The 25,471-nt window shown below is 40.5% G+C and overlaps 1 protein-coding gene across 5 annotated transcripts in view; it reads left to right on the forward strand.

The window, feature by feature from the left end:
* The window catches only part of LOC119019939 (EGF-like repeat and discoidin I-like domain-containing protein 3), a 125,471-nt gene that overhangs the window by 75,490 nt on the left and 24,510 nt on the right, over window positions 1-25,471 (forward strand). For all 5 annotated transcript variants that reach the window (XM_037098932.1, XM_037098933.1, XM_037098934.1 and 2 more), the window contains 4 exons: window positions 10,355-10,536; window positions 19,857-20,012; window positions 21,074-21,218; window positions 22,153-22,337. In XM_037098932.1, the coding sequence (XP_036954827.1) occupies window positions 10,355-10,536; window positions 19,857-20,012; window positions 21,074-21,218; window positions 22,153-22,337 (668 nt within the window). The remainder of the gene's footprint in view (window positions 1-10,354; window positions 10,537-19,856; window positions 20,013-21,073; window positions 21,219-22,152; window positions 22,338-25,471) is intronic.

Here is a 25,471-nt window from a genome sequence, read left to right on the forward strand (position 1 = left end):
ACATTTCTGTAAGTGAGCCAGTTTAGCCGTCCTGGCTTCTTTTTAACAGCAGTTTCTGGACAGATGTAATGACAGCTACAATAGGCACATAAAATACATGAACAAACACAAAAGCAAAACTGCTCACACAGAAATCTTTAAACATCAACCGGACGCGCTTCGGGATTCACGAAGTTACGAAGTATGGTCAGATACTTGATTATCTTCTTGCCCATGGTCTTAAATTGATTCTCTCTGCTGCTGTTATCTGGCTCACAGCAAGATCCAGTATTCAATAGTATCTCACCCAGAGTTTGAAATTGTCAGCTGATACGTGTTGATCCCAGTCCATTTTTTTCTGTCTCTGGAGAAGTCTGAAGTTGTATTAAATACATCCCCCCATTCAATTCATGTGGGATATGACATATAGGGAGAAGGACGGTCACGGTGTTAGGAAAAACAAACACGGAACCTGCACCCAGGACGCCACTGTTTGTGTCCAGTGTGAAACCAAAAGTCAAGGATGAGTTATTTTAACTCACTAACATAGCCATGTTAGTTATTAAGTTATGCCAAGTGCATTACTGCTCAACCTAAAGTCAAACCAAACTGCACAACAAATATGTCCTGAAGTCCCACAACGTCAATATGGGATCGGAACAACAAAGGATGGGCAGATGTTCACACAGCGCATGCATTTCAATTTTCATTGTACAAATTAATTTAAATACCTCCTTATGAGTTTAATACAAAGCTTGAACAAAAAGACAAAGGCATGTTCAGACAAATACAATAACCCTTGAGACATAACAGCAATAATAATAAAAAATGAAACATTTGAATGCTGTGAAGTCACGGCAACTTTGTGCTTGCAAGCCCTCTTTTCATTGTTTGCTGCCCAGTGGCTGTTTAGAATGAGAGAGAGAGCTTTGCGTTATCAGAAGTGTTTTTTTCTCCTTTGCAAGACGCTGGAGAGCTCAAAGGGGCCTTGTGTGTTTATTATGCTATTGTGGGGATTTCATGTGCTCAGTCTAGGAACATATTAGGATTACTGTATCAGTGGACTCGGAGCCCTGAGCTAACCCCGCACTGCTCACAAATTAATTCATCAGATTTTCCATCTTACTGTAGGTGCAGCACAGTTGTTCAGCAGCACACTGGCATTCTGAGAGCGCCTGATACAGAATGGGAGAAATTTTGCAAGTCACTGTAGTTGTTTTAATGAGCTGAATGACAGAAGGCAAATGGAAATATCTGAACGATTGAGAGGGGTAAAGAGGCAGTGCTTGACTGATCTGGTCGGTGTAGGGAGTGGAAAAACTCCAGGAGAAAGATCAAGCCTTACTGATTGAACATATGCCAAGCTCCATTATTTGTTTAATGATGCTTATTTCCATTTTCCCATTTAAATTCAATATTTGTACAGCATATTATATAACCATTAATTCAGCTTCAGTTTTTTTTTTTCTTCTTTTTTTTTCAATACTGCAGCACAGTTGTTGAATATTAGGATGGTTTGTTTCTGGTTCTGTGCTTCAACACATTCACACAAATGCTGATTCTCAACTTAAATTTGATGGCGTTTACATCCACATAAGATGAATTGTGTAGGAATTGTAGCACTTTCATATGCATTTCCCCCAAGGGTGAAAACTCATTATAGCTGGTAACAACCATTGAGCTAAAAATAAGCACCATCACCTTTCTCACCAAACTGATTATTAACTGACAGGGCAATTTCATATAGAATATTGTTAAGACAATATTAACAAAAGGTCAAATGAGAAAATTGTAGTTGTTGCCCATCAATATCTATGACCATCAATATTTCCAAACCTATATCTACATTTCTGGAAATTAATTATATGAACGATATTGGTAACACTTTAAAATAACCACCATTGATAAATGGTACATTTCTAGTTCAGTAATGTTAATTGTTATTTGGCTATTAACAAACAACGAAATGTTTTATAAAGGGTTATAAGCATCAGTTGTAATTTTACAATAAGTAGTTTATAAAGCATGTTATTGTTGGTTAACCATCAAATAACTGTAAACCAAAGTTAATTAACCACTAATCAATTAAACACTTTCCATTATGATGGTCCTAATAACAGTAGTCATTAGTTGCCAGCACTTTAGAAATGCCCTAAAAAGGTATAATTCCAGTTGAGGCAGGTCAGCCATTTTAAGTTCATTGATTCCCACTTTTCCCAAAATGCAACACAATAGCATCCTTTATGACACCCTCCTTGTCTGGCAAAAGCCCACATCTTGCAAACTTAACATGCTTTTTTTGCAGACGTTCAGCCTAAAAAAATGTGTAGCCTTCAAACTGGAGCTGAGATAACCCTGATAGCCTCACTGTGAGATGATTTGAGTTAGATTCCGATATTTGATGCAACTTCTCCAGAACCCCTGAGGTCAACATTTTGAGTAAAGTGATCCTATTGTCTTATAGATGGTAGAAAGCCACTATAGAATAAGAATCCAAATCTGACTTTGCCGTTGAGATGCATCATTGGTTGAATGTGCTGCAGCCTTATGATACAATACAGAAGTACAGTCAGTGGGGTCCCCCGATGAATACCCTATACCTAGACAAAGAGAATGTACTTCTATGCAAGGACTCATTGCCTACCCTGACGTGTTCCTTACACCCACGTTGTGTGTGGGCAAGTCCTGCACAAGCATTGTCTGTTGCAGTTTAAGCAGCTGCACAGTACATTTCTCGAAATCACTGTGAGAATACCATACACACAGGCAGCAGGGAGCTTTTGGCCACTGCCTGTCTGTCCAGTGATTTGCTGAAATAATTACAGTGCCATCAATATTGATTCCGATGATCCGATGGAACGTGAGGAGAAAGAATCATATCTATCCCTTGCCAACATGAATCGCTGTAAAATATACAAGAGAACATAAAATACAACTAGACACCCGGTGCAAGCTGCCTCAGCCTCTGCTGAAGCAAATTTGGGATTGTTACTGCTGTAATTGTCCCGAGGCATTCACAATCAGACGCTAATATAGGTTAAATAGTCAGTTAAAGATCCAATAATGACACAAGCTGATGACTGTTTGACTCCTTTTCCAAAAGCAACTTGAAGCTAAGATGATTGTAGAACCATCTGCTTTAAGCAGAAGCTTAATCGATCGAAGTACACAAAGTTTACTTTCACCCTCCAAAATCAAATACAGCCCAGAAGCCCTGTGTCAAGTAAACTCTAATAAACTCAAATCTCTCGATGCAAATTAGCCAAAGATTTCAAGACGTTGCTTACATTTAAAATACTTTCAGTGTCTTGTTGGTTTCATTTTTCCTTGTATTTACTTTTTTTTATTATTTGTGTTATACTCCTCCATGTACCTGCAGATATGGCCTTGCTTTGTCCACGAAGAGCCATAAACCACAGCTGTTTGTCTGATATCACTTCTTTTAGGATTTGTTTCTCGTCTCAGATGATGTTGAGGGCTGAATCACATTTCTTTAAGCGCTATTAACTGTGCAGTCAAAATATCTGTCTACTTATCCAGAGTTCCCTTGAGCCAGAAAAGGTGTTTTGTTGTTATGACAATCAGGAGCTTCAGCCGCCCATCTTAGCTGAGTCATAACTCCATTCTAAGCATTTTAAATATACATATTTGTGCATATCTGAAATTCATTTTATGTGATGAATTTTTGGTTGTCCTTTAGGCAGCCAAATGGAGGACAACTGGTTTACTGATATATATGGCGGTGGCTATGTGCTGGCCATCACATCAGGAGCAGTCGCTGGGTCTAACCCCCCCGCCCACCAAAATGAATTGATCATCTTGTAACCCAGTACCATGAATACTGTTGAAGCAGTGTGTGTGTGTATAATTTGTGTAAACACATGCATCTATTTTCATATTTCTATGCATGTATTCAGTTGTAGAAAAGTCATATGTTTTATTGAAATATGTTTTGCTCTCTTGCGCACTGTGAAAAGCACCTGCACATATGCTGACAAACCGATACACCCACATATAATACATGCAGGTGCGTTTCTTTGAGTCTCATTTGTCAACTGTGGAACCTCCAGTGTATGGCTGACGTCTGTTTTGTGTGTTTATTATTCTTTTCCTCATCCCCTCTCTCTGCCGCATGCTCATTAGTATTGGTGTGCTGGCATTAATTTCAGTGGGGCTCTAATTTGTTTAGGCTGTAGGTAGGGCTTGTGGGAGATGGATTCAGCTGTCACATCACGGTAGTGGTGGTGTTAGTGATGTGTGCTGTCGCAGGGCTGATGTATGCTCAGGGGCCAGCAGGCCAGGGCCCAGGGGCTGGCTGGCTCTGCCGCTCTGACGGACGACTGGCAGGCAGCTCGTTAAGAGTGGCCCATCACTGACGCAAGGTGAGAGGGACCGCGACTTTGTAACAGTGTCTCGCCACAACATTCTCACAGAATACCTTACAAGAGGGCTGCCCGAGAGGTACAACGACGAGACAAATATGATACTATGTTGATGCAACATAGCAACTCAAGCCCTAACATCAAATCGTAATGAGGAAAAACAGATTCCGTTTCACTTGTAGGGGTTAAATCAGGCCGATGGGCCATTTGGCGTTTTGTGTCAGAATAACGTGTGAATCCATAGGGTCCGTAACAAGTGGCAACTTGAAGAATATCGTGTATTATCACTTCGCGCCTTGCACGTTCTTTACATTCGTCAGTAGATGACCTCAACTCACCTTAACTTACCACTCACTGCTGCTTAAGGATTTATAATTGCACAAGGCAAAATCTGGTCTTGAGATGACTCATAAAAGGCAATTTAGTGGCATGTTGCCCTCTGTGGGTCCATAGCATGTGCCTTGCTGGTCTGTCTGTATTCCACTTTAACCCCGACTGAAATCTCTCATCAACTGCTTGATAGATTGATTCGAAATCTTGTACAGGCAGTCATGGTTCCCGGGGGATGAATCCTAAAGACATTTCTGATCAACCCGACATTCCCTCTAGCACCACGAGCACATCCACGTTTTCACACACATTGTGACAATCTCAGCATCTATATCTGTGGTCAGACTTTTATGCTCGTTGCTAAGTAGCATATGTAAATATCCTAACCAAAATGGTCTGTACACCTGTTTAGCATTACAGTGTTACCACATTTTATTTTGAGTAAGTTGGCATATTTACATTAGAATTTAACTTAAAGCACTGATGTGCTGAAGTAGTCAAGTTTATATCAGGTTATATCAGGTATTTGTCAGGTTTCAAGGTCATTGTACAACACAGAGTTGCATGATGAAATAGGTGTTTGTCCTGCGTTCATGCTACACAAACACAAAGCATAAATACAGTCATTTCTATACATTTATTTATATTCATTGCTAGGTTAACAAGTATACACCCAGGAAATAATTCTGTAGTGCTTTTAAGTTGTATGAACAGAAGCAACAAGAATGAGATCTGATTAATCACAGGCTAGCTGTGGATTAATTACGATTAATCAGCATTCCTAAATATGATCGAAGATTTCACATTTTCTCTGTTTATTGTTGTTTGAACGGAAAGATAAATGACGGAAGGCAGACAGACAGAATAAGTTTAACATTTGTTTTTCTTTATTTATAACAGATCCAAATTATATTATTACTGAGATTGAGAAATAAATCAATTTGGCTATCTCCCATGCCATTGCTCTTTTTTTTATTATTATAATTGTTATTATTTTAATTTTTTTTAGTAAATATAGGATGGATGAAACCTTTTTCTGTTCTTCTCTGAAGCCCACATCCTCGACAATATTAATCTGTCTACAGTCCTTGGCAATCCATTTGCCATCGTGTCAGTCACTTTGTCGGGGGTAGACTTACATAATGCCCTGCGTTTGGTGAGAGTGGTCTGCCGAAAGCCAGGGATCACATCTGAGGTAGAAGCCTCCGACAAATACATGCTTGGCATTGAGATGATACTTAAAGCCCGAGGTGCTTCGGTGAAACATTAACACCGCCCTCAACTTTCCATCCAAAGGGGCAACAGCTTCTTCAGATTCCTCCATCTTGTTAGGGTCACAATCAGCCATAACGTTAGAGCAAGGACGAGTGGACATAGCGAGAGGAATTATGGGCTGTACGGTGCAGGTCAATCTGAACATGCGTTAGTGTGTGAAAAAAAAAAATCACGATTCCACAAATAGATAGATAGATAGATAGATAGATAGATAGATAGATAGATAGATAGATAGATAGATAGATAGATAGATAGATAGATAGATAGATAGATAGATAGATAATATACAGGTCTATATCATGTACCACAACATACTAAAATATACAAAAGATCTCACAAAACGTACTAATTACATATATACTAATTGAATTATATGGATCCGAGATGATGTTAAGCCACTTGATCAAAGGATAGGGACCTGAGCCACAGGACTTCCTCTCCAGTGTCGACACCTGGCCAAAGAACACAAACACGGAACGGGCAGGCACACATGCACATGGAAGGAGAAGGACAGAAGAAGAGAGAGAGGGGGAGCTTTGACCCATTGCTGTGTTTTTTCTTAAATTATTCAATGCATTGTGGCATTTCAGAGAGGCACTTGTTCAACATTCTACAACAACCAAATACAAGTTTCCTTCCCTTCAGATTTGGGTGGAATTGATCGCTCGGCCTGTAAACGTACCCAAAAGTTTTGAAATACATGTATATTGATTGGTTATGTTCATAGTTATAGCGAAAAATGATGTAACAGGAGTGATCAATTCTAATCAAATGCTCTCTTGCCCAAAGCCTGTTGGGCATGATAATATGATTCAAATTTTGAGATATTTTGTTGACATATGACCTCCTTCTTTAGGGCAGAACAGCACTCTGTTTCACTCAGTGTTAAAGAGAGAGAGCCACTGAAATATACAGATGCCCATTACAAGGGCTGAATTACAAGGATTAGGTATAGAAAGCTGAAATGCAAATGTGACTCGGATTACCGCAAACAGAGGTCACTTCAGAAAGTCCCAGCCCATGATCTGATAAGAAAAGGCCCTCCATCCCTCTGCGCCATGCGTCGAAATTGGATTACCATGTCTCAAAATGGAGGCTGTTTATCTTTTATCCTTTCTAAGACTTGAAGTTCATCCATCAGAAAATCAGGATCTCCTGATAGCTTCAGCAGTTGGCTACCACATCCACCTACACCACCCTCTCATCAGTCTGGAGGCAATGACTCATACATAAGGAAGAACTAGTGAAGCAAGACTAATTTACTATAGTGCAATACATAAACACATCTCTTGCAGTACACGCACGCACACACACACACACACACAAACAGACATCCACATATACTCTTTGCTCTCTCCCAGCCTCCAGTCGATCCCCCTGGACTGTCCTCAGACATTACTCACTGTCTCCCCAGCTCCCTGTTGCCTAGAATCCCGCTGTTTTAGCAGCTGGAGAAGTCGTACAAGGGTTGTTTTCATTGTTCCATTCTTCTCTGACTCTTGGCTTTACTCTGTGGTGAAAGTCTTCTCACAGCTCTCGGGGCTGCCAGTTTCATTGTCTGCTGGAATGTGTGTGTGTGTGTATGTGTGTGTGTACTGTGTCTCTGTATGTGTCAGTGCTGGGTTTTAGAAATGCTCAGGTGTTTTGCTTGAATTGAAGTTGAAGACAGAGCCTTACAATGACCGTAGCTCCAGGCTTCCCCCGAAGGCAGGTTTACATGGACACTTAAAGTTCAGCCGGTGTGAGCGAGCAGCGCCTCTGGCTAAACTGAATGCTTATGATGTGCCCTTATTCTTTTGGGATGCATCCAAATTCCCTCAGCTTTCCCCACGCTTGTGGTTTTTGCACAACCATTTAATTATCTGTGACCAGAGACACGTTGATGGGAGAAATCAAATGAGTTGGGTACATTTTAATCAGAGCCACCACTGTTCACTCAATGTGTAATAAATTATGTGTGTCCTCTCTTTGATTAGTCATCATCATTTTCTCTCCCTGTTGTCATTAGAAATAAACACCAAGAACAGAGTGGGAGGAATCCCTCCCACAACATATCCATCATAAACTGGATGCAATTGTGCATCAATGAAATTAAGTACAGTATCAATGATAATCTCTTTTCCTTTGTGATATTAAACCACCAAAATACATTGTCAAGGCAAAACAAAAGTAAAATTGCACACACTGCTACTGTAAAGGGTCTGTTTGTTTGCTCCTGTTACACAATGAAAAAAGTCAGTGGGAATTACATTTCTATCTTCAACCTCAAGGACTTTCGACTGTGACAAACAAATAAGGTCCCAAATTGCTATTTCAGGTAGTTTCTCCGTGTACCCCTACTGTTAATTTATAATAGAACTTGATACCAGACCCAAAGATGGTGCCTGTTCAGTCCAATGAGAATTTCTCACCTGGAGCAAAGACCAAAGTTTGCAGTTCGAGGTGTCCTGTCAACAGTTTTTAAGATTGTTATAAGGTTTCCCTATGGGGACAGTCATTTTTGGGTGGCAGGAGGAATATTCCACTGAATATACTATTAGTGGTCACTCGGCAAAATTGGAACCGAGGCTGCAACTGTCCTATTAATGTTCTGTAGACTTGGTAGGCTACATTTAGCCGCTGTCAGTGGTTCTTCTTCAGAACATGACTTCAACATATTTTGCCATGGATGTCCAGGTTTCTTTGGATGTGACTATGAATTACTGAAACATCTGTTAAGCCAAGTTTTTTCTTAAACAGTGAAAAAAGCAGTTGAGAAGTGGACAGCTGCAGAAATGTATAATTGCATATCATGTTGAGTTAGGATGTGTCTAAACAAAGAATGCTTTTCATGGCAACTGCAGTTTTGACTTGAAGACAAATTCAAACTTCAGCATCTGTCACAACTAAGGCAGCGCATCTGCAATCAAGCTGTGATGCCGTTTAAGTTTCAGAGACACTGTGGGCTGGAAGAAATGTGAAGATGCTGGGGGTCTCTGCATACAGCCTGTTAAGCAGAATTCAAACAGACCTTGTGTCACTTCTCAGCTGCTTTGTTTTCCTTCAAATTATACAACAAAACCAATTTTGAGGCTGTTTGTAAATGAACGAGTTTTATATCACAGTTTACGGTTTGAACGATATCCAACAGAGAGATAATCTCATTTGCAATCTCAGTAAGACGACTCTTTAAAACAATTTACTCAGGCTCAGAGAATCTGAAGACCTGCAGACACGTCTGATTCTCATTTGATGGCAGTGCGCCACAGCCGTTTAGAGCTGCAATTCAACCCCAGTTCAACCGTTCACGTTGTTTTCTTGGCACACCTCAGTTCTCAATTATGATGCCTTTCCACAGGCTGAGTTATCTTATGATTGGAGGCAAACTGTACAGCGTGCGTGCATATACCATCCTAATTCAATCTATACTGAGCAGGTGGATTCTCAGTAATGGATGTGTACTGATAAAAAGCAGATTTTTTTTCCTGTAAATGAGGCAATTAGGACAATCCCATTTGGGAAAGTGTGGCAACTTTTTTAACTTTCAGCTTTATGCAACAAAAAGTTAAATTGCAGCATGCTTTATATTCACCTATACCATATGGAAGAATGTCCCCTTTTTCATCTGTGTTTCTATTCTCGTGGTTTCTGTGATTATTAGATTTCCCAGTAGCTTTTTTTTTTAGAAACACAAAGAAGTATTTGTTTTGCAGCACAATAGATTCTCTATTGGACACTTTCACCACAGGTATGTCTATTAAAATGCTCCTGATGTGCCTGAACGTAACAACTAGGATTAGGACGGAAAGGAAGCTGCTTTAAGAAGAAAGGACTGGGCTTTTGTTGGAGACATTGCTGTCGTGCCTCCCTACTTTAATACTGCAGCCTGTAGGATGTTCAAAGCTGTTAGAACGCTTGTTGACTTTAGGGGTGATGCTGTCCAGAAGTGGCTGCAGCTCCTCTGGCGGAAGCCTGGGGGCTTTGTTACTGATGGAAGAGATGAGGGGGCAGCCTGTTAGTCCGTCGGATGTGGACAGCATAAAGGCAGAGAGGAGCCTGCTGGGGGGAGTAAGGCACAAAGACGGGAGTAAGGCTGGACAAATCTTTGATGACCTCAGAGACGGGGTCTCAACAGGAGACCGTGACAAAGATGCAGAGACACGTGATGGAAAAGTGGCGCTTTTAATGATGTGTCTCAGTAGAGGACAATGAGGCTGAAATAAACAAGCATATCTTCTCCGATGTGGCTAAAATGAGGAAGATAATTAGATAAAATGTGAAGAACAAAATCACTGACATTACAAAATGTGTGGTACTTTTTTTATGTGCATTCCATAGACTGAGTTTCATGTGTGACTACAAAAATGAGATGAAGGCTCATGTGCCCCTTTCTCCTTCCCTTCACTCAGAATGCTCTGGACCACTGGGCATGGAGGGCGGCATAATCTCCAACCAGCAGATAACGGCCTCCTCCACCCACCGTGCTCTCTTCGGCTTGCAGAAATGGTACCCGTACTTTGCGCGCCTCAACAAGAAGGGCCTGGTCAATGCCTGGACTGCTGCCGAAAACGACAGATGGCCTTGGATCCAGGTAAAGAACAGCCACAGGACAGGGGACACGCAAAGCCAGGCCAGGGCCAGGCACGACAGAATTAAGACCCAGTCACGCTCTTAATAATAGATCGGCTTTACATTTGATTTACATTTATTTAAGCTCCCTAAAGTGTAACATCATTTGGTTAGTATAAACCGGTAAATGTGAAACTGCAGCTGCTTAAAGATTGGAGTTAATTACTGCTACTGTAAAAGTGATGCCTTACTTACTGCTGATAAAGAGCAATAAAAAGTGTAAGCAGGGGGAAGAACAGATGCAGGTGTAATCAGGTGTGAGGAGCACTGTGAAAGAAAATTGTTGTCACCTAGGGGCTGTTGTGTCTCACTTAAGCAATATTACATGAGAGCTTTAACCTCATTTGAGAACAGTGATGCCGTCATGACCGAGGCACTGACATTAATACTTTGTAGAGATGTTGGAATTTCCCAAACCGAAAAGGTACCAAACATACAAGGGAGAAAATGCTTAGCTAGCTCTGTCTTTTTATAACTAAGATATAGCTGACTTTTTTTCTTTTTTTTTCCCACAGACAGATTTAGCTTCTACATCCTTGAACTGCTAATGTATCGAGCTAGTAGAACCCCTCGCCCCGCTGGCCAGCACAGCTGATAGAGAATGCAGGAGTGTCTTATATATATATATATATAAAAGGTCATTACCTCAAAATCATCCCACTCCTGGATTTTTTTCAGAAATCGCGCCCATTGTGTACAATGAATATTTTGCTCTAGCTTTGGCAACTAGTAAGTTGAGCTGCCATGCTGTTTTGAGCACATATTAAATGTCAGGTTGACCAATCAGATTCTGTGGTCAGAGCTACATGTTGTATGACTTGTATAAACAGTAGCTTAAATTTGTCATCTGTCTTTTTTTAATTAAGCTGTGAAAGGCACACACATAAGTGGTTATATTTTACACTCTGAGTTTGTTTCCCTAACAACACAGCACAGTGTTCTAATTATTCAATGCACTGATGCTTTGTTGTATCTTATGTAAATACAGATCAGCAAATCACTGTGCTGTCAAGAGAGAGATTCGATGAATCATTTGACACAACACTCAAGAGCAATATTTGCCATAATTGACTGTTATCCACAAAAAAAGATTGAAAGCAGTTTAGAAATTGAGTGCCTCTTCTTTTGTCCCTTTGTGATAAGTGTTTTGGAGACCACCCAGGGGCCCTAATCTAAAACCGCTCGATGAATTCTGAAATGAAAAGAAATGAGATGTTGACAGGAGCAAAGCATTGATACAAGCGAGACTTCTCTAACTTCGGCTTTGTTAAAGTCGACTTTCATGCTGCGCCAATTGTCGGCGCATACTGTCAAAGATAGACAGATCAATAAGCTGCCCGGTGGTCCTGAAATATTGATGCACATCATGTTTGGGCCGGTTTTAATGCAGAAAAATCTTTAAAAAATGTGTACTATTAATGAAGCTTAATCCTCGGAGCCTATATGGTGTAGGTCTCTTGAAGTAATTGTATTGGAGCGGCTGCATTCCCCTACCTGAAATGAAATGACTCGAGTGCATCAGCACGAGACCTTTGTTGAGCTGATTGTCTAGATTTATGTTGAGTGAATAGTCGTACATCATTAGCTCGCGCTAAAACATCTATCGCACATAAAACCACTGTCAGATGAGCGATGACAAGTCCCTCAACTCCAGTCTGAAGGCTTGCTCCTGTCCTGATGACACTCCCACAGACAGAAAGATAGACACTCAGTATAAAGAGTAAAAATAATTAGTTATTTGCTTTGTTAAGAAATTGAGTGTAATTTTTTCTCATACTCTTGAGTCTCTTCTGTGATCAAAATGTCGACAGCAACCCTTGAAGGAGGCTGTTATCGGACACGTGAACCGTGAACAATGTATAATAAAAAAAAAAAAAAAACATACAACGGCATGACAGGGTGATGGAGAAAGTAAAGTTGTACCTAACAACAAGAGAATCGTGAGGTAGGGCCAAAATGGATCTGTAAGAGAGGGGAAAGATGAGAGCGAGTCGAAGAAGCAGTCGACGTGAGTGAGAGAAACGGAGCCTGGCACATGGAGAAGCAGAGGAGAACGAGACATAAAACATTCAGGCGGTTTGTTTGACTTTAATGATGCCACGTGGGATGTTGCGCAGGATGCTGTAGGCATTGTGTGTTTCTACAGAGGGCCTGGATAATTGGGACGCGAGTACAGAGGTGTACAGTCGTGTCAGTGTTTTGGGATTATGCTAAGAAGTCGATGCTTTTGTTCTGCAAGGCGACGTGGAGTGACTGTGTTTGCATGTCAGTCAGGTGGAACAGGTTGTACTGACAGATGACAACCCTATCAGGATGGGGATCGGATCTGTCTGGCGATTTGTACGGTTCTTTCTCCGGTGCAGATTGTACCTTCGGATGTCAGCCAGAGTACGGCTACCTCACCCTAAACCACAACAAATGCATCAAACACGGAGCGCCATACTTTGAATAATACATCAGAGAAGGACGAACAGCACACTCACTGTATATGTTTGTTTGTGTTCATGTCAGTTCGTATGTTTGTAAAGTGTGGGTGTTTGTGAGCTTTCTGTTGTTCACACATCTGTGTAGTGCGAGAATATCAGTTTTCCACAGCCTCGCCACGACTAGCTCACACATAAAATTGCATTTGAACACTCAAGGGAAATATGCTGCCAGTCTGACCAATATCAGCAAAATATAGCTCCAGCCGGCTAAGATAGAGGACTGGAACAATCCAAATCACTTGTGAAGGCTGAGGGGGTCTGTGCATAGTTTAAGGGAAGATGGGGAAAAAAAAAAAAAAAAAAATTATCAAACGCAGATCTCCATCAGTGGGCCAACATGTGCCGATATGTATTCGGGATGCTCCTAACGGCTCACTTCTTGCGCTGTGACTTGTCGACTAGCCTACTGTCTTAAAAAATGTTGTGTTTAAGAGCAATTTGAAACTGTTAATCACATCCTTCACCAAATCACCAAAATCGCAAATGCATAAATATATCTTAGACACAACAGTTAACTAGCGTTGTCAACATGAGTAATGGATGCTTATTTTTAAATAGACTATTTGTAGAAACTGGCATTTTGCACGATTTGGTGTCCCCCAAAGTTCCAGTACCACCGTTGTAAATACAAAACTCATGTCTGTAATAGTTTGTCAGGGGTAATTCACTGTAGGTGCTAACTACAAACAAAACTCATCGCCTCATAACAATGTAGTGACTTTAAGAAGGCAATATTTGATTTGGAAGTCCTGGCAGTTCAACTCAAATGAAATTGATATATATTTCTAATTGTGTGCATTGATAGGATTATAATGATACATTTAACGAAACTGGTATTTCTGATGCTTTCTATCAATGTTAAGTTAAATAACATCCCTTGTTTATATCAAACCTGCTCAAACTCTTTTTGATTCTTTATCTGTCAGTAGAGCATTTCTCTTTATATTCAATGGCATCCTTTTTGCATATATTGAAATATTCAACTATATGTTTTGTGCTTTGAGATGTGACCCTGAAAAATGTGTTTCTATTACAGCTTTGTCATTGATTGAAGCATTAATTAAAGTCTTTGTAAAAGTACACTGTGGTACAAAAAGAATATTACTGATCATTTTCACACAGGGTCCTTGATACCACATTTTATACTTTAGTTGCCTCAGTTTGTGGTTGAACAGCAACAGGCGGAATCACTGCAATTAAAATGAAGTCATTATTTTGTGTTATCTCAACTTCATGTTTACTTTATGTGTTATTTCCCAGTAGTCCCTAGTGTAGCGAACTCTGATTTTGCATAGATCGTGTCAGTGGTTAAAACCGTTTACTAAAGGAAAAATGCTCAAAATACTTCATATGTTATTAATGATTTATCTATTGTTAAGGCAGCTGACTATAGATTAATTATATTACTTAAAATTTGCATCCCTAGTGACTAACCCAGTTGCCAGAATAAAATGTTGGCAGTGAGGCTTTCTGCAGACCACTGATACATACATTTCCAATCCTGTTTGCAGCAACAAATCCAGGTGCTTTTCACAAGGAGTTGGGACATCTCCAGCTGTGTTTGTGGCAGCCAGAGATGGCATTTTAGGCCTAAACAGGATCTTTGATCAACTTTTACGAAAATATTTTTTGTGTCTTAAACTATAGATCATGAGCGAAGCATTGGAAAGGAACGGAAAGCTGCAACATAAATAAAAGCAAAGATTTGATTTAACTGCGGTTTGCAGCCAACATTTATTCTTGCGTTCGAGTTGATGTGACTGTGGTCAGGGCTGATAACCTCACACTCTAAAGTCATACATGTCGACCATTAAGAAGGAAAAAATAAGAGCTTATTTAATTTGAGTATGTGCACATGTGTGTTATAGAAAATGAGAGCACGATGAGAGCGTTAAGGCTGTTCAAATGTGTGTATGCTTCAACATGCTTTTTTTCCCATAGTGCCACAGGGCTCTCTGCTATTTTTCAAGGACACAGGGCAGTATAATTGTTACAATACTGCTGCAACTCCCTCAACAGTTCTCATCTCGGTGTGTAATCAACAGAGGATTTTTTTTCACGCTTTATTTGCTCTTGACCTTTTGTGTGCGCCTTCATGTGAGGTCTTGCTTGTTGGTATGATTATATTTGGTCATAGTTAGTGGACTTGGCAATATGGACTGGAATCTAGCTGATGTGTGGTGCGTTCAGTTTCACCCGAAGGCTGTAGCTGTAAATAAATGTGTGTTTTACCTCTTTGAATAAGGCTTAATGAGCTCTGTAGAGGATTTAATGTTAAGTTTAAAAAAGCTGCACTGTGTTGTGCTTCACTGTGGCTTTGAGGTTCTGATATATTGTGACATCAGTTAATGAACAACTAGCCCCTTTCACACAGAGAAGCCGCATTATTGCCGCAGCAGCAGCCTGCCAATTCTCTGCCTTTCACTCCTCGCCACCTCCAAGACATTCACACAGAGTTTGCAGCAACAAAACCAGGTACTTTTGATAAGATGTTGGGACATCTCCATCTATGTCTGTGGCAGCCAAAGTTGGTATTTTAAGCCTCAACGGTATCTTTGATTAACTTTTTCCTAGTAGTTTTTGTGTCTAAATCTATATATCACAGTGTTGTCACAACATGAAATTGAAAAAAAAAAAAAAATACAGTCCTTCAAAGAAGCAATGCTCGAAAACAATCCTCTGAAAGGAAGAATTGAGGTTTACTTTGTGTAAGGCCTGCAGCTAATGACTTGTCAATATGGATTCTACTCATTTTCTCATTTGATTAATTTACTGCTGTCTATCAGGTGTAAAGAAAATAGTGAAAAATGCCACATATAGAACCAGACTCTGCACATCTTACCACAGCCTTCCTTTGTTCACTGCAACTCATGATCCACCTCATTTGAAACACAGTGAATTATCATTCTGAGCAACCAATAGTATAAATAAACCTGTTATCTCCAAGGGCCAATGGGAAATCAAAGATGTGTTTGTCGGGGGGACTATGACCTTAAGTAATTGATCTTAAAATTACCTTAGAAAAACAACGTCAAATATACCAGCAATGCTTGAAAATTGTGTTCCTTGAAGGTAATGTGGGAATTACGGCTACAGTATGCATGCTGAACATTTTCTCTCTCAATAGTCAATGTTTTTCAGAGAGAAACACAGTTACATCACACGATGCAGACAAGTGGTGTTGTCTTTGTGCTGCAAATGAAGTTAGAAAGCAGACACGACTTGATGTAGAAGTTCTTTTTCTTCGGCGACTCATGCATTCTACCCAGAGCACTTCATACACAAGATACTGCGTGTTTCAGGAAAAAATGAAAAGGTGAATTGGTGAAAGGGTAAGAGTTCAATCTAAACTTTGCCTACAGTGTTCCTTGGAGCTTTCTTTTGCACAAGGTCTCCGAAGCAAACTGAGAGAGTGCAAACAAATGCCAAGCATACACAATTCTGCAGCTTTGTGTGAATTTACAACCTAACTCTGTAAAAGTTGGATCGCTGTGCAAAATGTGCAATAAAAAATGAAATGCAAACAGCTCTACGAAGTCTTCCTAGGCTCAATGTAGTAACATCCTTCACACAACCACCTCAGCCTTGTGAACGATTAAGCCTCTTTGCAGATGCTGCGTTCATGCCCAGTCACAATACTATCACCTCCTACCAAGAACCTGTTTACCCGTAAGATGATTCAAAAAGGTTTTCTTGCGCTTTCACCAACTTCCCCAGTTTTGTCGCCCCTGTCCCAGCTATGTTTATGCTGCTGGCATCAAATTCAGAATAAGTTCATATTGACAAAAGTCAGTGAGGTTGATGAGTGAACGATAACGGTTCTGAGTATATGTCAATAAGGATTATTACATTTTGTTTTATTTATGTATCGTTTTACCCAATTTTCTTTGGAATTGTGATTTTAAAAACAAAAAAAAAGACGTTTTTGACATCTTTATGCCGCACATTTATTAGAATCTGCATTCAAATATGCATTGTGATTGTGCTGATTTTCTGTCTTAGTCGTGGTAGATTGATTGCTTTTGTGTCATCAAAATTTGAATGAATCTGCACAATGCATTCAATAATTATGGCAGTGTTTTGGAACATGCAAATACGTTATGTCCTACATATAAAGTACTGTAACCAGTGCTTCACATTATAGCCCATTCTAGCAATTTAGGTGAACTCACTGAGGCAGATATTTCAATTGAATCTTTACTCAAATAAATAAATGCATCTCTATTAGCGCTGAGGTGACGGACGTATGTTTCTGAGTGGTCATTAAAAATGTGAAGGATCACCCCAATTACCCCAGTGGTGGCCTTTTAGTGACAGAGCTCCTAATTAGTGTGAGAAGTATCTATCTCTATGGAGGAAACTGTGGAGGGCACATGCTGCAAATGAGAACGTGTGGGTCATCGCAGCTCTGAGGCTATAACAAGGGTCCTTATGTATAATTAACTTGGTGCGTTGGTTTAAGGATGTTTGAGAAATATGTGTAATTGAGTCTTGTCTCTACAAATGGAAATTAGAAAAAGGAAGTCCACGCCGCAATAGAATTATTTAACATTACCTCATTATTTTTGACAGTTCAGACAATGTTGGTGAACATAAACAGTTCCTTTCTTGTGCTGGATCCGTGAGAGCCAGTACTCTAATCTGTAATGTCCTCAGGAGACAGAGTTTTTCATTAAGCAAAAAAAAAAAGGAGAGTGTGATTCAGTGGGCTCAGACTTTCTGTTTGAGCTTTTGCTCTCAAATATTTTACTTGTAAATTGCCTTATTTCATAGTGATGCTAACATCTCTGCACCGGAAAATGAGCTCAAGCCCCCAGTATAACATCCTGAATGTGCTCACATTGTCAGTAAGGTTTCTCGAGGATCAGCTCCGAAATGGTTCATGTTTTTAAATAGAAACTCAATTCAGCTTCACAAACTTAATCTGAAATGCACTCTTGTTTGTTTGCAATATCACATTAACTTATGGGTTTTTCTGTCTGGAATACATATTCTTATATAGGACACGGGAAGAATAAATATCCAACTCATAGGAGTAGAGCCCGCCTTTCTTTTATAGGTTTGGCCATTCTAGGTTAATGGTCCTTTCCTAAAGACTTAGTCAGTACTGTATTACTGCCACCCTTCTGTTCCCCGGCTATGGAAGAGTAGACAGCTGTGTTTTTATATTTTGCCAGAAGGAAAGCTAGTCGAGCCAAAGTGTCTTCATCTCTTGAAAATGAAGCAACTCTGAGTCAGTGCGGTGCCAAAATGATTAATGATGAACTGTCATTGCTGTTTATTTGCTTTCTCTTACATGTCACAGACTCTCACAAGTATGACCCAAGTAATCCCAACACAACCCAACACAACACCACTCACTACAGTGAGCTGTCATCATCAGCCGTTAAGAAAACTAAATGAAAAATTATAACTAGAGATCTTGTTTTGAATAAGCTCCCCAAATCTACAGGGGAGCCACTTTTGTCATCAGCCTGCCGTGATGGGTTTAGGTCAGAAAGTGTAGAGAAACATGGATGTCACATGTAAAGTCCTTCATCGGGATTCAATGGGCAAAAACACAGGAGCGTGGGTGGAGATGGGGAAGCACCAACTGCTTTGTATGACTCCTTTGAAATGTATTTCTCTTTATCCTTTCCTTTTATGTCCCATTTTTTTAACTGTGACCAAGTTATACAGTGAAAGGCCAATAGGATGGCTTCTGGGAGAGATGCTGGCCCTTTATATAAGAATCCTTTATGAGCTATCATGTGCAGTTATTAGTGATGATCCGTTATCTTCAGTTTCACTTAAATTTTAGGTTTAGCAAAAAGGTGAGGACCCAGATGTAGACACAGCAGCAAGCATGTGCAAAATCAAAACAAAATCAAACTTTGTCTACAGTCAGAATCCTGAAAAGTCGAAATGCAGACAATAACATGCAGGTGACAAAGAGGCAGGCAACAAAACTAGGCTTAAAGGAATCCAAGAGACCAAATCAGAAAGAAGCAGTTGAGTACACATAATGAGCAAATGCAGGACCAGGGAACAGAAACATGAAATGCACAGTGGACACCAGAGGGAAGGGACAGTGATAGACAAGCTAACAAAAAGTGAAAAACGTGAAAAACACTGGCTTAAATATGCTGATGAACTAACAAAAGACAAGTGTAACCAAAAAAAAAAAAGACAAAGACAGGAAGTGGAAAGTAAAACATGCCACATCAGAATGCAGCCTACAAAATAAAACAGGTATTAACTGAATTAAAACCCAAAACCATGACACTCCTCAAGAATTAAACATACACATATCAGAATCCCCAAAACCAGCTAAACCTGCTGTCAATCTGTGATAGGACGTCATGTGGATGTTGTAATTTGGCTATCATGCACTCTTTGAAAGTGACCTGTCAGTCAAAACATGACAAAGAAAACGTTCTGCAGGTGTGAGCTTAGATATTAACCATCCCTCTTCGTGCAGCGCAGGATCTATGAAAGCATTCATCACTTCCTTAGCTTTTCTTTCCCTCTTTGCTTTGCATTGGCACCATATTGACAGTCTGCACAGCTTTGACAGACTGGATCGGGAGCACCAGGATTGATTAAACGTTCCATTTGATCACACGCTTCCTGAATAAGATGGATGGCTCTGACAGAAAAGATACAAGAGAGGGAACTGATTCCCATGACTTGCACGCAATCATTGCCTGTAAGCACACAGAGGCCGAGATGCACGCACTCAAACTTTCCTAAAAATGAAGCTTTGATTTCATGATTATGCCTTTTTTTTTTTTTTTTTTTTTTTGTGGTTCCACAGATTAACCTGCAGAGGAGAATGAGGGTCACGGGCCTAATTACCCAGGGCGCAAAGCGTATCGGCAGCCCGGAGTACGTCAAGTCTTACAAAGTGGCCTACAGTGACGATGGGAAGACCTGGAGAACATACAAAGTCAAGGGCAAAGACGAGGATATGGTGAGACAAGCACAGGTGTACACACCCACCGCCATCCCTACACACTCTTCCTTCAGCCACTTACTCAGTAATATACAGACAAAGACACACACAAGCCCCGCGCTCACACACGCACAGTGACGAGAGACTGTGCACTCAGTCAAGGGCAGAGTGGAGGACATGATGAGATGGCTTTTTAATTAGCTAGCACACACCGGGCCCATCTTGCTGCCCCTCACCCCCCTCCTCTTTTATGACTTCTAGATTGAATTTTTATACTATTTGGGGATGAACAGCCACCAAATAGGCCACACAGCGTTCTATCATCCCTGACAGCAAACCGTGACTGTCCTCCATTCAGCTGAGTTCCAAATGACCCCAAACCTGCAAACCTCTCCTGAGATTTATCATATGGAACAACGAGTCTGGACTTGAATATTCGTTAACGTTAGATTTGTTTGTTGTCATTGTTTGAGAATTAATCACTCAAAAAGCATAATTGAGCGTAGTGTTTGTAGTATTTTTTGAGGTGGAAGTACAGTACCTGTGCTGTACCTGTACAGTAGGACCTGTCAGTGTGTTTGAAGAGGTAACACACCCTGATCCTTGACCCAAAATAAGTTAGGGGATTGTTTTTTTTTTTTCATAGAGACATCTTGCTCCCGAATGACAGCTCCCATCTCCTGCATCACATGAAAACCACACCATTATATCTCCCCCTTACTTTGTCTCCTCCGTAGCTGTCTGTCTTCGCTCCACACGTGCAGCGCATCAGTCACTGGAATCGTCGAGTTTCTGTCAGACCATCTAAGGTCATTTGGTTAAAATGCTCAGAAGCTATAGTGATATAATTGGAGCCCTAATTTAAAACACACCACTGTTCTTATGTATTACGGGCTCAAATGGTGCAAGAAATTGTCTATTTTTCCCTGTAATTCTAGCTCATTGACCTTGAATGACAGCAATTTGTTGAGCGTGGAGTAGACACTAGAGATAGTGCCGAATAGACTGGCCACATTACAGCAAAACTGATCTGCTTCACCATCCCCCCCCTTCTGCTGTAATTTCATCCCCTCCAACAGATTTTCAGAGGAAATGTGGATAACAACGCTCCGTCAGCCAACTCCTTCACCCCTCCTATTGAAGCCCAGTACGTGCGCATTTACCCCCAGGTCTGCAGGAGGCACTGTACCTTACGCATGGAGCTGCTCGGCTGCGAGCTAACAGGTACGTGAGCCAACTGCTGTCTTGCATGAACGTGAAAATTAGGAGTGCTGAAACAAGGCATGGTGAAAAAAGAAAAAAAACGTGATGCAGACTACACATGATAAAGGAAACTATTCAGTTCTGTGGTTTTATCAGTCGCGTGTGTAAATGACACTGCAGACTGGAGACTCGCATTACATACGCACATCTCCATCATGAAATGTATCCCCCTCGCCATGCTGCATCATTTTACACTATAGGGCTGTGTTCCGGTCACAGTGAACAGCTCTAAGTGTGTCAGTTTACACCTATCATTATGTGTTGTGACATGTGTCTCCAGTCACCACTTGTGATCAGATCTCACGTCAGCGCTCAAAATGCAAATATACACGTGTACCGCTGGGTGAAACCAACAAAATTGTTTTCACTCAGGGAAAGAAACTGTATAAATAAGGCATACTGAATTCACAAGGAGGCTCCACAACTCACAAAATTCAGTGATTTTATAAGGGGGTCTGGGGCATTTCTCTACATCTTCATCTGTTCGCTGTTATTGACTGATAGTTGCTGTTCATAACTAATATATAAAAAGTTCTCCTGGCTATTTCAATTCATACAGAACAGCATGGACATCACACACCATTCAGTGCAACATCATTATATAGACTGACCTCTCAGTACCTACGACTCTGACTGATTTCCAGCTTCCCTGCTAAACTTGAACATTGCAAATATTCTTTTATTTTGACAGTACAGTTTCATATTTTAAGGTCAGTCTCCTATTCTTTTTCATTCCTCTTGCTTTGTATCTTTCATTGTATTTTCCACCTACAAAACACCAAGACAGGGTGGTGTGAAATCCCTTTTAGCCATAAACCTCAAGTGTTTGTGGAGGGGGAGGAGCTGTGCAGTCAGCAAGGTTAGAGCAAATCAGTTGGTCTTTTTTTGTTGCCAGGCTGCTCTGAACCACTTGGGATGAAGTCAGGCCACATTCAGGACTACCAGGTCACGGCCTCCAGCATCTTCAGGACTCTGAACATGGACATGTTTACTTGGGAGCCCGGAAAGGCTCGCTTGGACAAGCAGGGCAAGGTCAACGCTTGGACGGCCGGACACAGTGACCAGTCACAGTGGCTACAGGTAAGATGCTATCCGAGCTAAATCTCTTCTCTGTTGTCATTACTGTAGAGATTCTATCAATATACAGTATTATCAAGAAATGAACAGCAGACTGCCAGGCTCTTGCAGATAACTGGCTTTCACTCCGCTGAAGGATTAGCTCTTACCTCCCTGGCATAGTAATTGTTGGTGAGTGCACAGTAATGCATGCCAATGGATTCAATTATATTTAATAAGGAAAGACTTCATTGATCTGTACACTGTAAGTTGAGAAGAAAATTATAGCTTGAAATCCTACCTTTGTTAGCTATCACTCAGTATTATTCTTAGAACAGGTTTATCAGTAATAGTCATTTCTTTTCTTTTTCTATTTTTTTTTTTTATTCAACACCCACACGGCCTGTGTTGGAAGAGTTTGGCCTTGTTATCCTTGGCTGCAGCTCAGGCTTTTCTATCTCTATGAAAACAGCCAATCTCTTTGTTTCCATTACAGTAACTGATGACTCAAAATGTCCCCTGAGAGGGACAAGGCACGTCTCTAAGTGAACATTTACTTTCTGCTTAACAATATGTGAGATTGATGGAGGCCTAGGGAGTTTGAGATATATATCAATCAGAATGAGTCATGCCCCCACGTATGGCTTCATATATTGGAATTTTTTTTTTTTTTTTGTTCACTTAAGATAAAAGGCAGTAAATGGTCCTTGCTTTTAGAGTAAGAAACCACATTTTGCTTCAGGCTGTAAAACTGATAGCATTGAAGAAACTGTGATGTGGCTCATCTTCTCAGGGGATTGAAGATCAGAGGGATTGCTTTGATTTCTTGGCCTTTCTGCCACAGTCGAGCCACGCATACCACCTCCCCAGCAGTGACACAGTTAGCACTCCGCAGTCACAGCGACCCGTCTGGCTGTTATTAGATTGGTCGGGGCTTGAGTCAGATATGTTTTTTATTACACTGAAAGCTTTTTTGCCGAGGGTGAGGGTATGCACGGCTGTGTGGAGAAGGAGACAGGTACTTAGACAGGCCCCAGCCAGACCAGGGGAGCTCAGCTAAGCGAAATTGATTGCTGTGGGTAAAGGAAAACTTGTGGTCTCATATTACATGCTGTGCAGGCAGGAAAGGAGAGACGCTACAGACGCAGTGAGAAAATCAATGGCTTCCTCTGCCAGGGACCATTTCTGCGCACACAGGCATATACAATATCTGGCTTTCAAAAAAGCAGACATTAAGAGTTATATACTGTAGAGTGCCCTCTCACATTTATACTGACAGAGTTGTTGGAAGTGACCAATTTTTATATTTGTGATCTTCTTACACGCGGTTGTTGAACTCCCACAGTCAGTGTCTTCTTTATACCAGTTGCCATGGCAAATAATTGATTTTCAATGACATTACTGAATGACTTTAAAACCTCACAGACTAATAGAATTAATCAGCCCTAATGACAAATTAAGTATTCCTATTAATCAAGACAACTGCTCTGGTGTTCAGTGGACGCAGTGGGTAACTCTTTACAGACAGAGGACTGGGCGAGATATAAACTGTTGAGTCATGAGCTGACTCTTTCAACAATATACAGTATAAATCTACACTGAAGCTGTATTGTCTTGGTTGTATACCTGAATATGTATTCTAGTTGGTGCTCTCTCTCTCCTCTAGTTTTGTAAGAAGCACTTCTCAGTTTCAATTTATTGACAGAACATTGAATTTCATCATTTGAAGCAAGAGATTAAACTGACACATTTTTCCAATTATTGCTCATGTCAATCATAGAAATTCACAGCTCCAACATGCTTTGGATCATTTCATTTTCCAGGAGGCTTGATACGTAATAATAGAAAGTTTTTTTGCCGCAAAACGTGGTAAAATCCAAGGAACAGCACCGAGACGTGGACATGTTTGGGGACTGTCCAAGAGAAAGTTATTCTGGCCTGGCAGTAGATAAAATTACACAGGGAGAATCAGAATCTTTCAAGATGTTTTCAAGAGAGGAGCCGGAGCTGTCAGACTGAGCTGCCAAGTGTTCCAGCTGGCATAAGCTGATTAGTTAATTATGCACATTAACATGTCCACATAGCAAAGAGAAATTGCAGTGACAGGAGCGACTTTTAATTTCACAGTGTCCCTCTTAATGCAACACGCACGCAGCAAATTTCCTGCAACGTACTGTTCCAAGACCTTTATTTTTTATTTTTTTCTTAAATTATGGTAAACATTCCTCAGACAAAAAGATAACCAAGGTTGGACCAGAGTGATTGTCTTGTTCATCTCACATCACTTAATTGTATTGCAGTCAACAAAGCACTTAGCAAGGATTCTTTCTCCTGAATCACAATGAATTCGTTATCACAGCTCATGTCGTGGGTACTGAATATGTCTCAGGTGCACTGACAGGAAGCGAAGATGAGGAAAACCTGAAATAAGTATTGTGTTGTTTTGTTATTTTTTTTTTTTTTACTAAAATTGAAGAGAACATTACTCAAATCAGACACACCTGCATCATTGTTTCTCTTTCCATTTCTCTTGTTTTGCTGTGCTTTGAATTTGATATTTCCCCTCTGATGGGCCAGGGGTGTTACACTGATACAGTTTTTCTATTCAATGGCTGAAGCTCTGATTTGAAAAAAAAAAAAAAGAAAAAGACATCAACAGCACATTACACTGTGGCTTTAGAGACACCGTTCACCCTTAACAGTGGAGCAGTATTGTTTCGGAAATGAATTATGTATCTTCACTGGGCTTAAGCATTCAAACACTTGTAATCCTCCAACATCAGGTAAAGGTTGGCTATGAACTAAACATTGGCTAAACAAAGTATTGTTATTCAAAGTAGGTTGAAAAGATTACAGGTTTCAAATTGCATTCTCCTGGGTAACTTTAAGCATGTTTTCTCACATCCTTATGAGCTTACAAATCCCTCTGGCAAAGCAGCAGAAATAAGAAATGCTTTTTGAGTTTGCTTTGGTCGGTTGCCATTTTTAAGCTTTGTACACAAGATTAAACTAAATACTAACCCTTTAGTTTAGCTACAGCACAGTGGCGGGTTCCAGTGAGCCCTAAGCTTGGGATTCTGGGCAGATCAGAGACTCAAACATGGAGGCAAACACAAGGTACGAGTTGAAGTTCAAAAAAAGTAAAGTCTTTACTGGTG

This window comes from Acanthopagrus latus, chromosome 5, assembly GCF_904848185.1.
Source record: "Acanthopagrus latus isolate v.2019 chromosome 5, fAcaLat1.1, whole genome shotgun sequence".
In the NCBI taxonomy this organism is placed as follows: Eukaryota; Metazoa; Chordata; class Actinopteri; order Spariformes; family Sparidae; genus Acanthopagrus; species Acanthopagrus latus.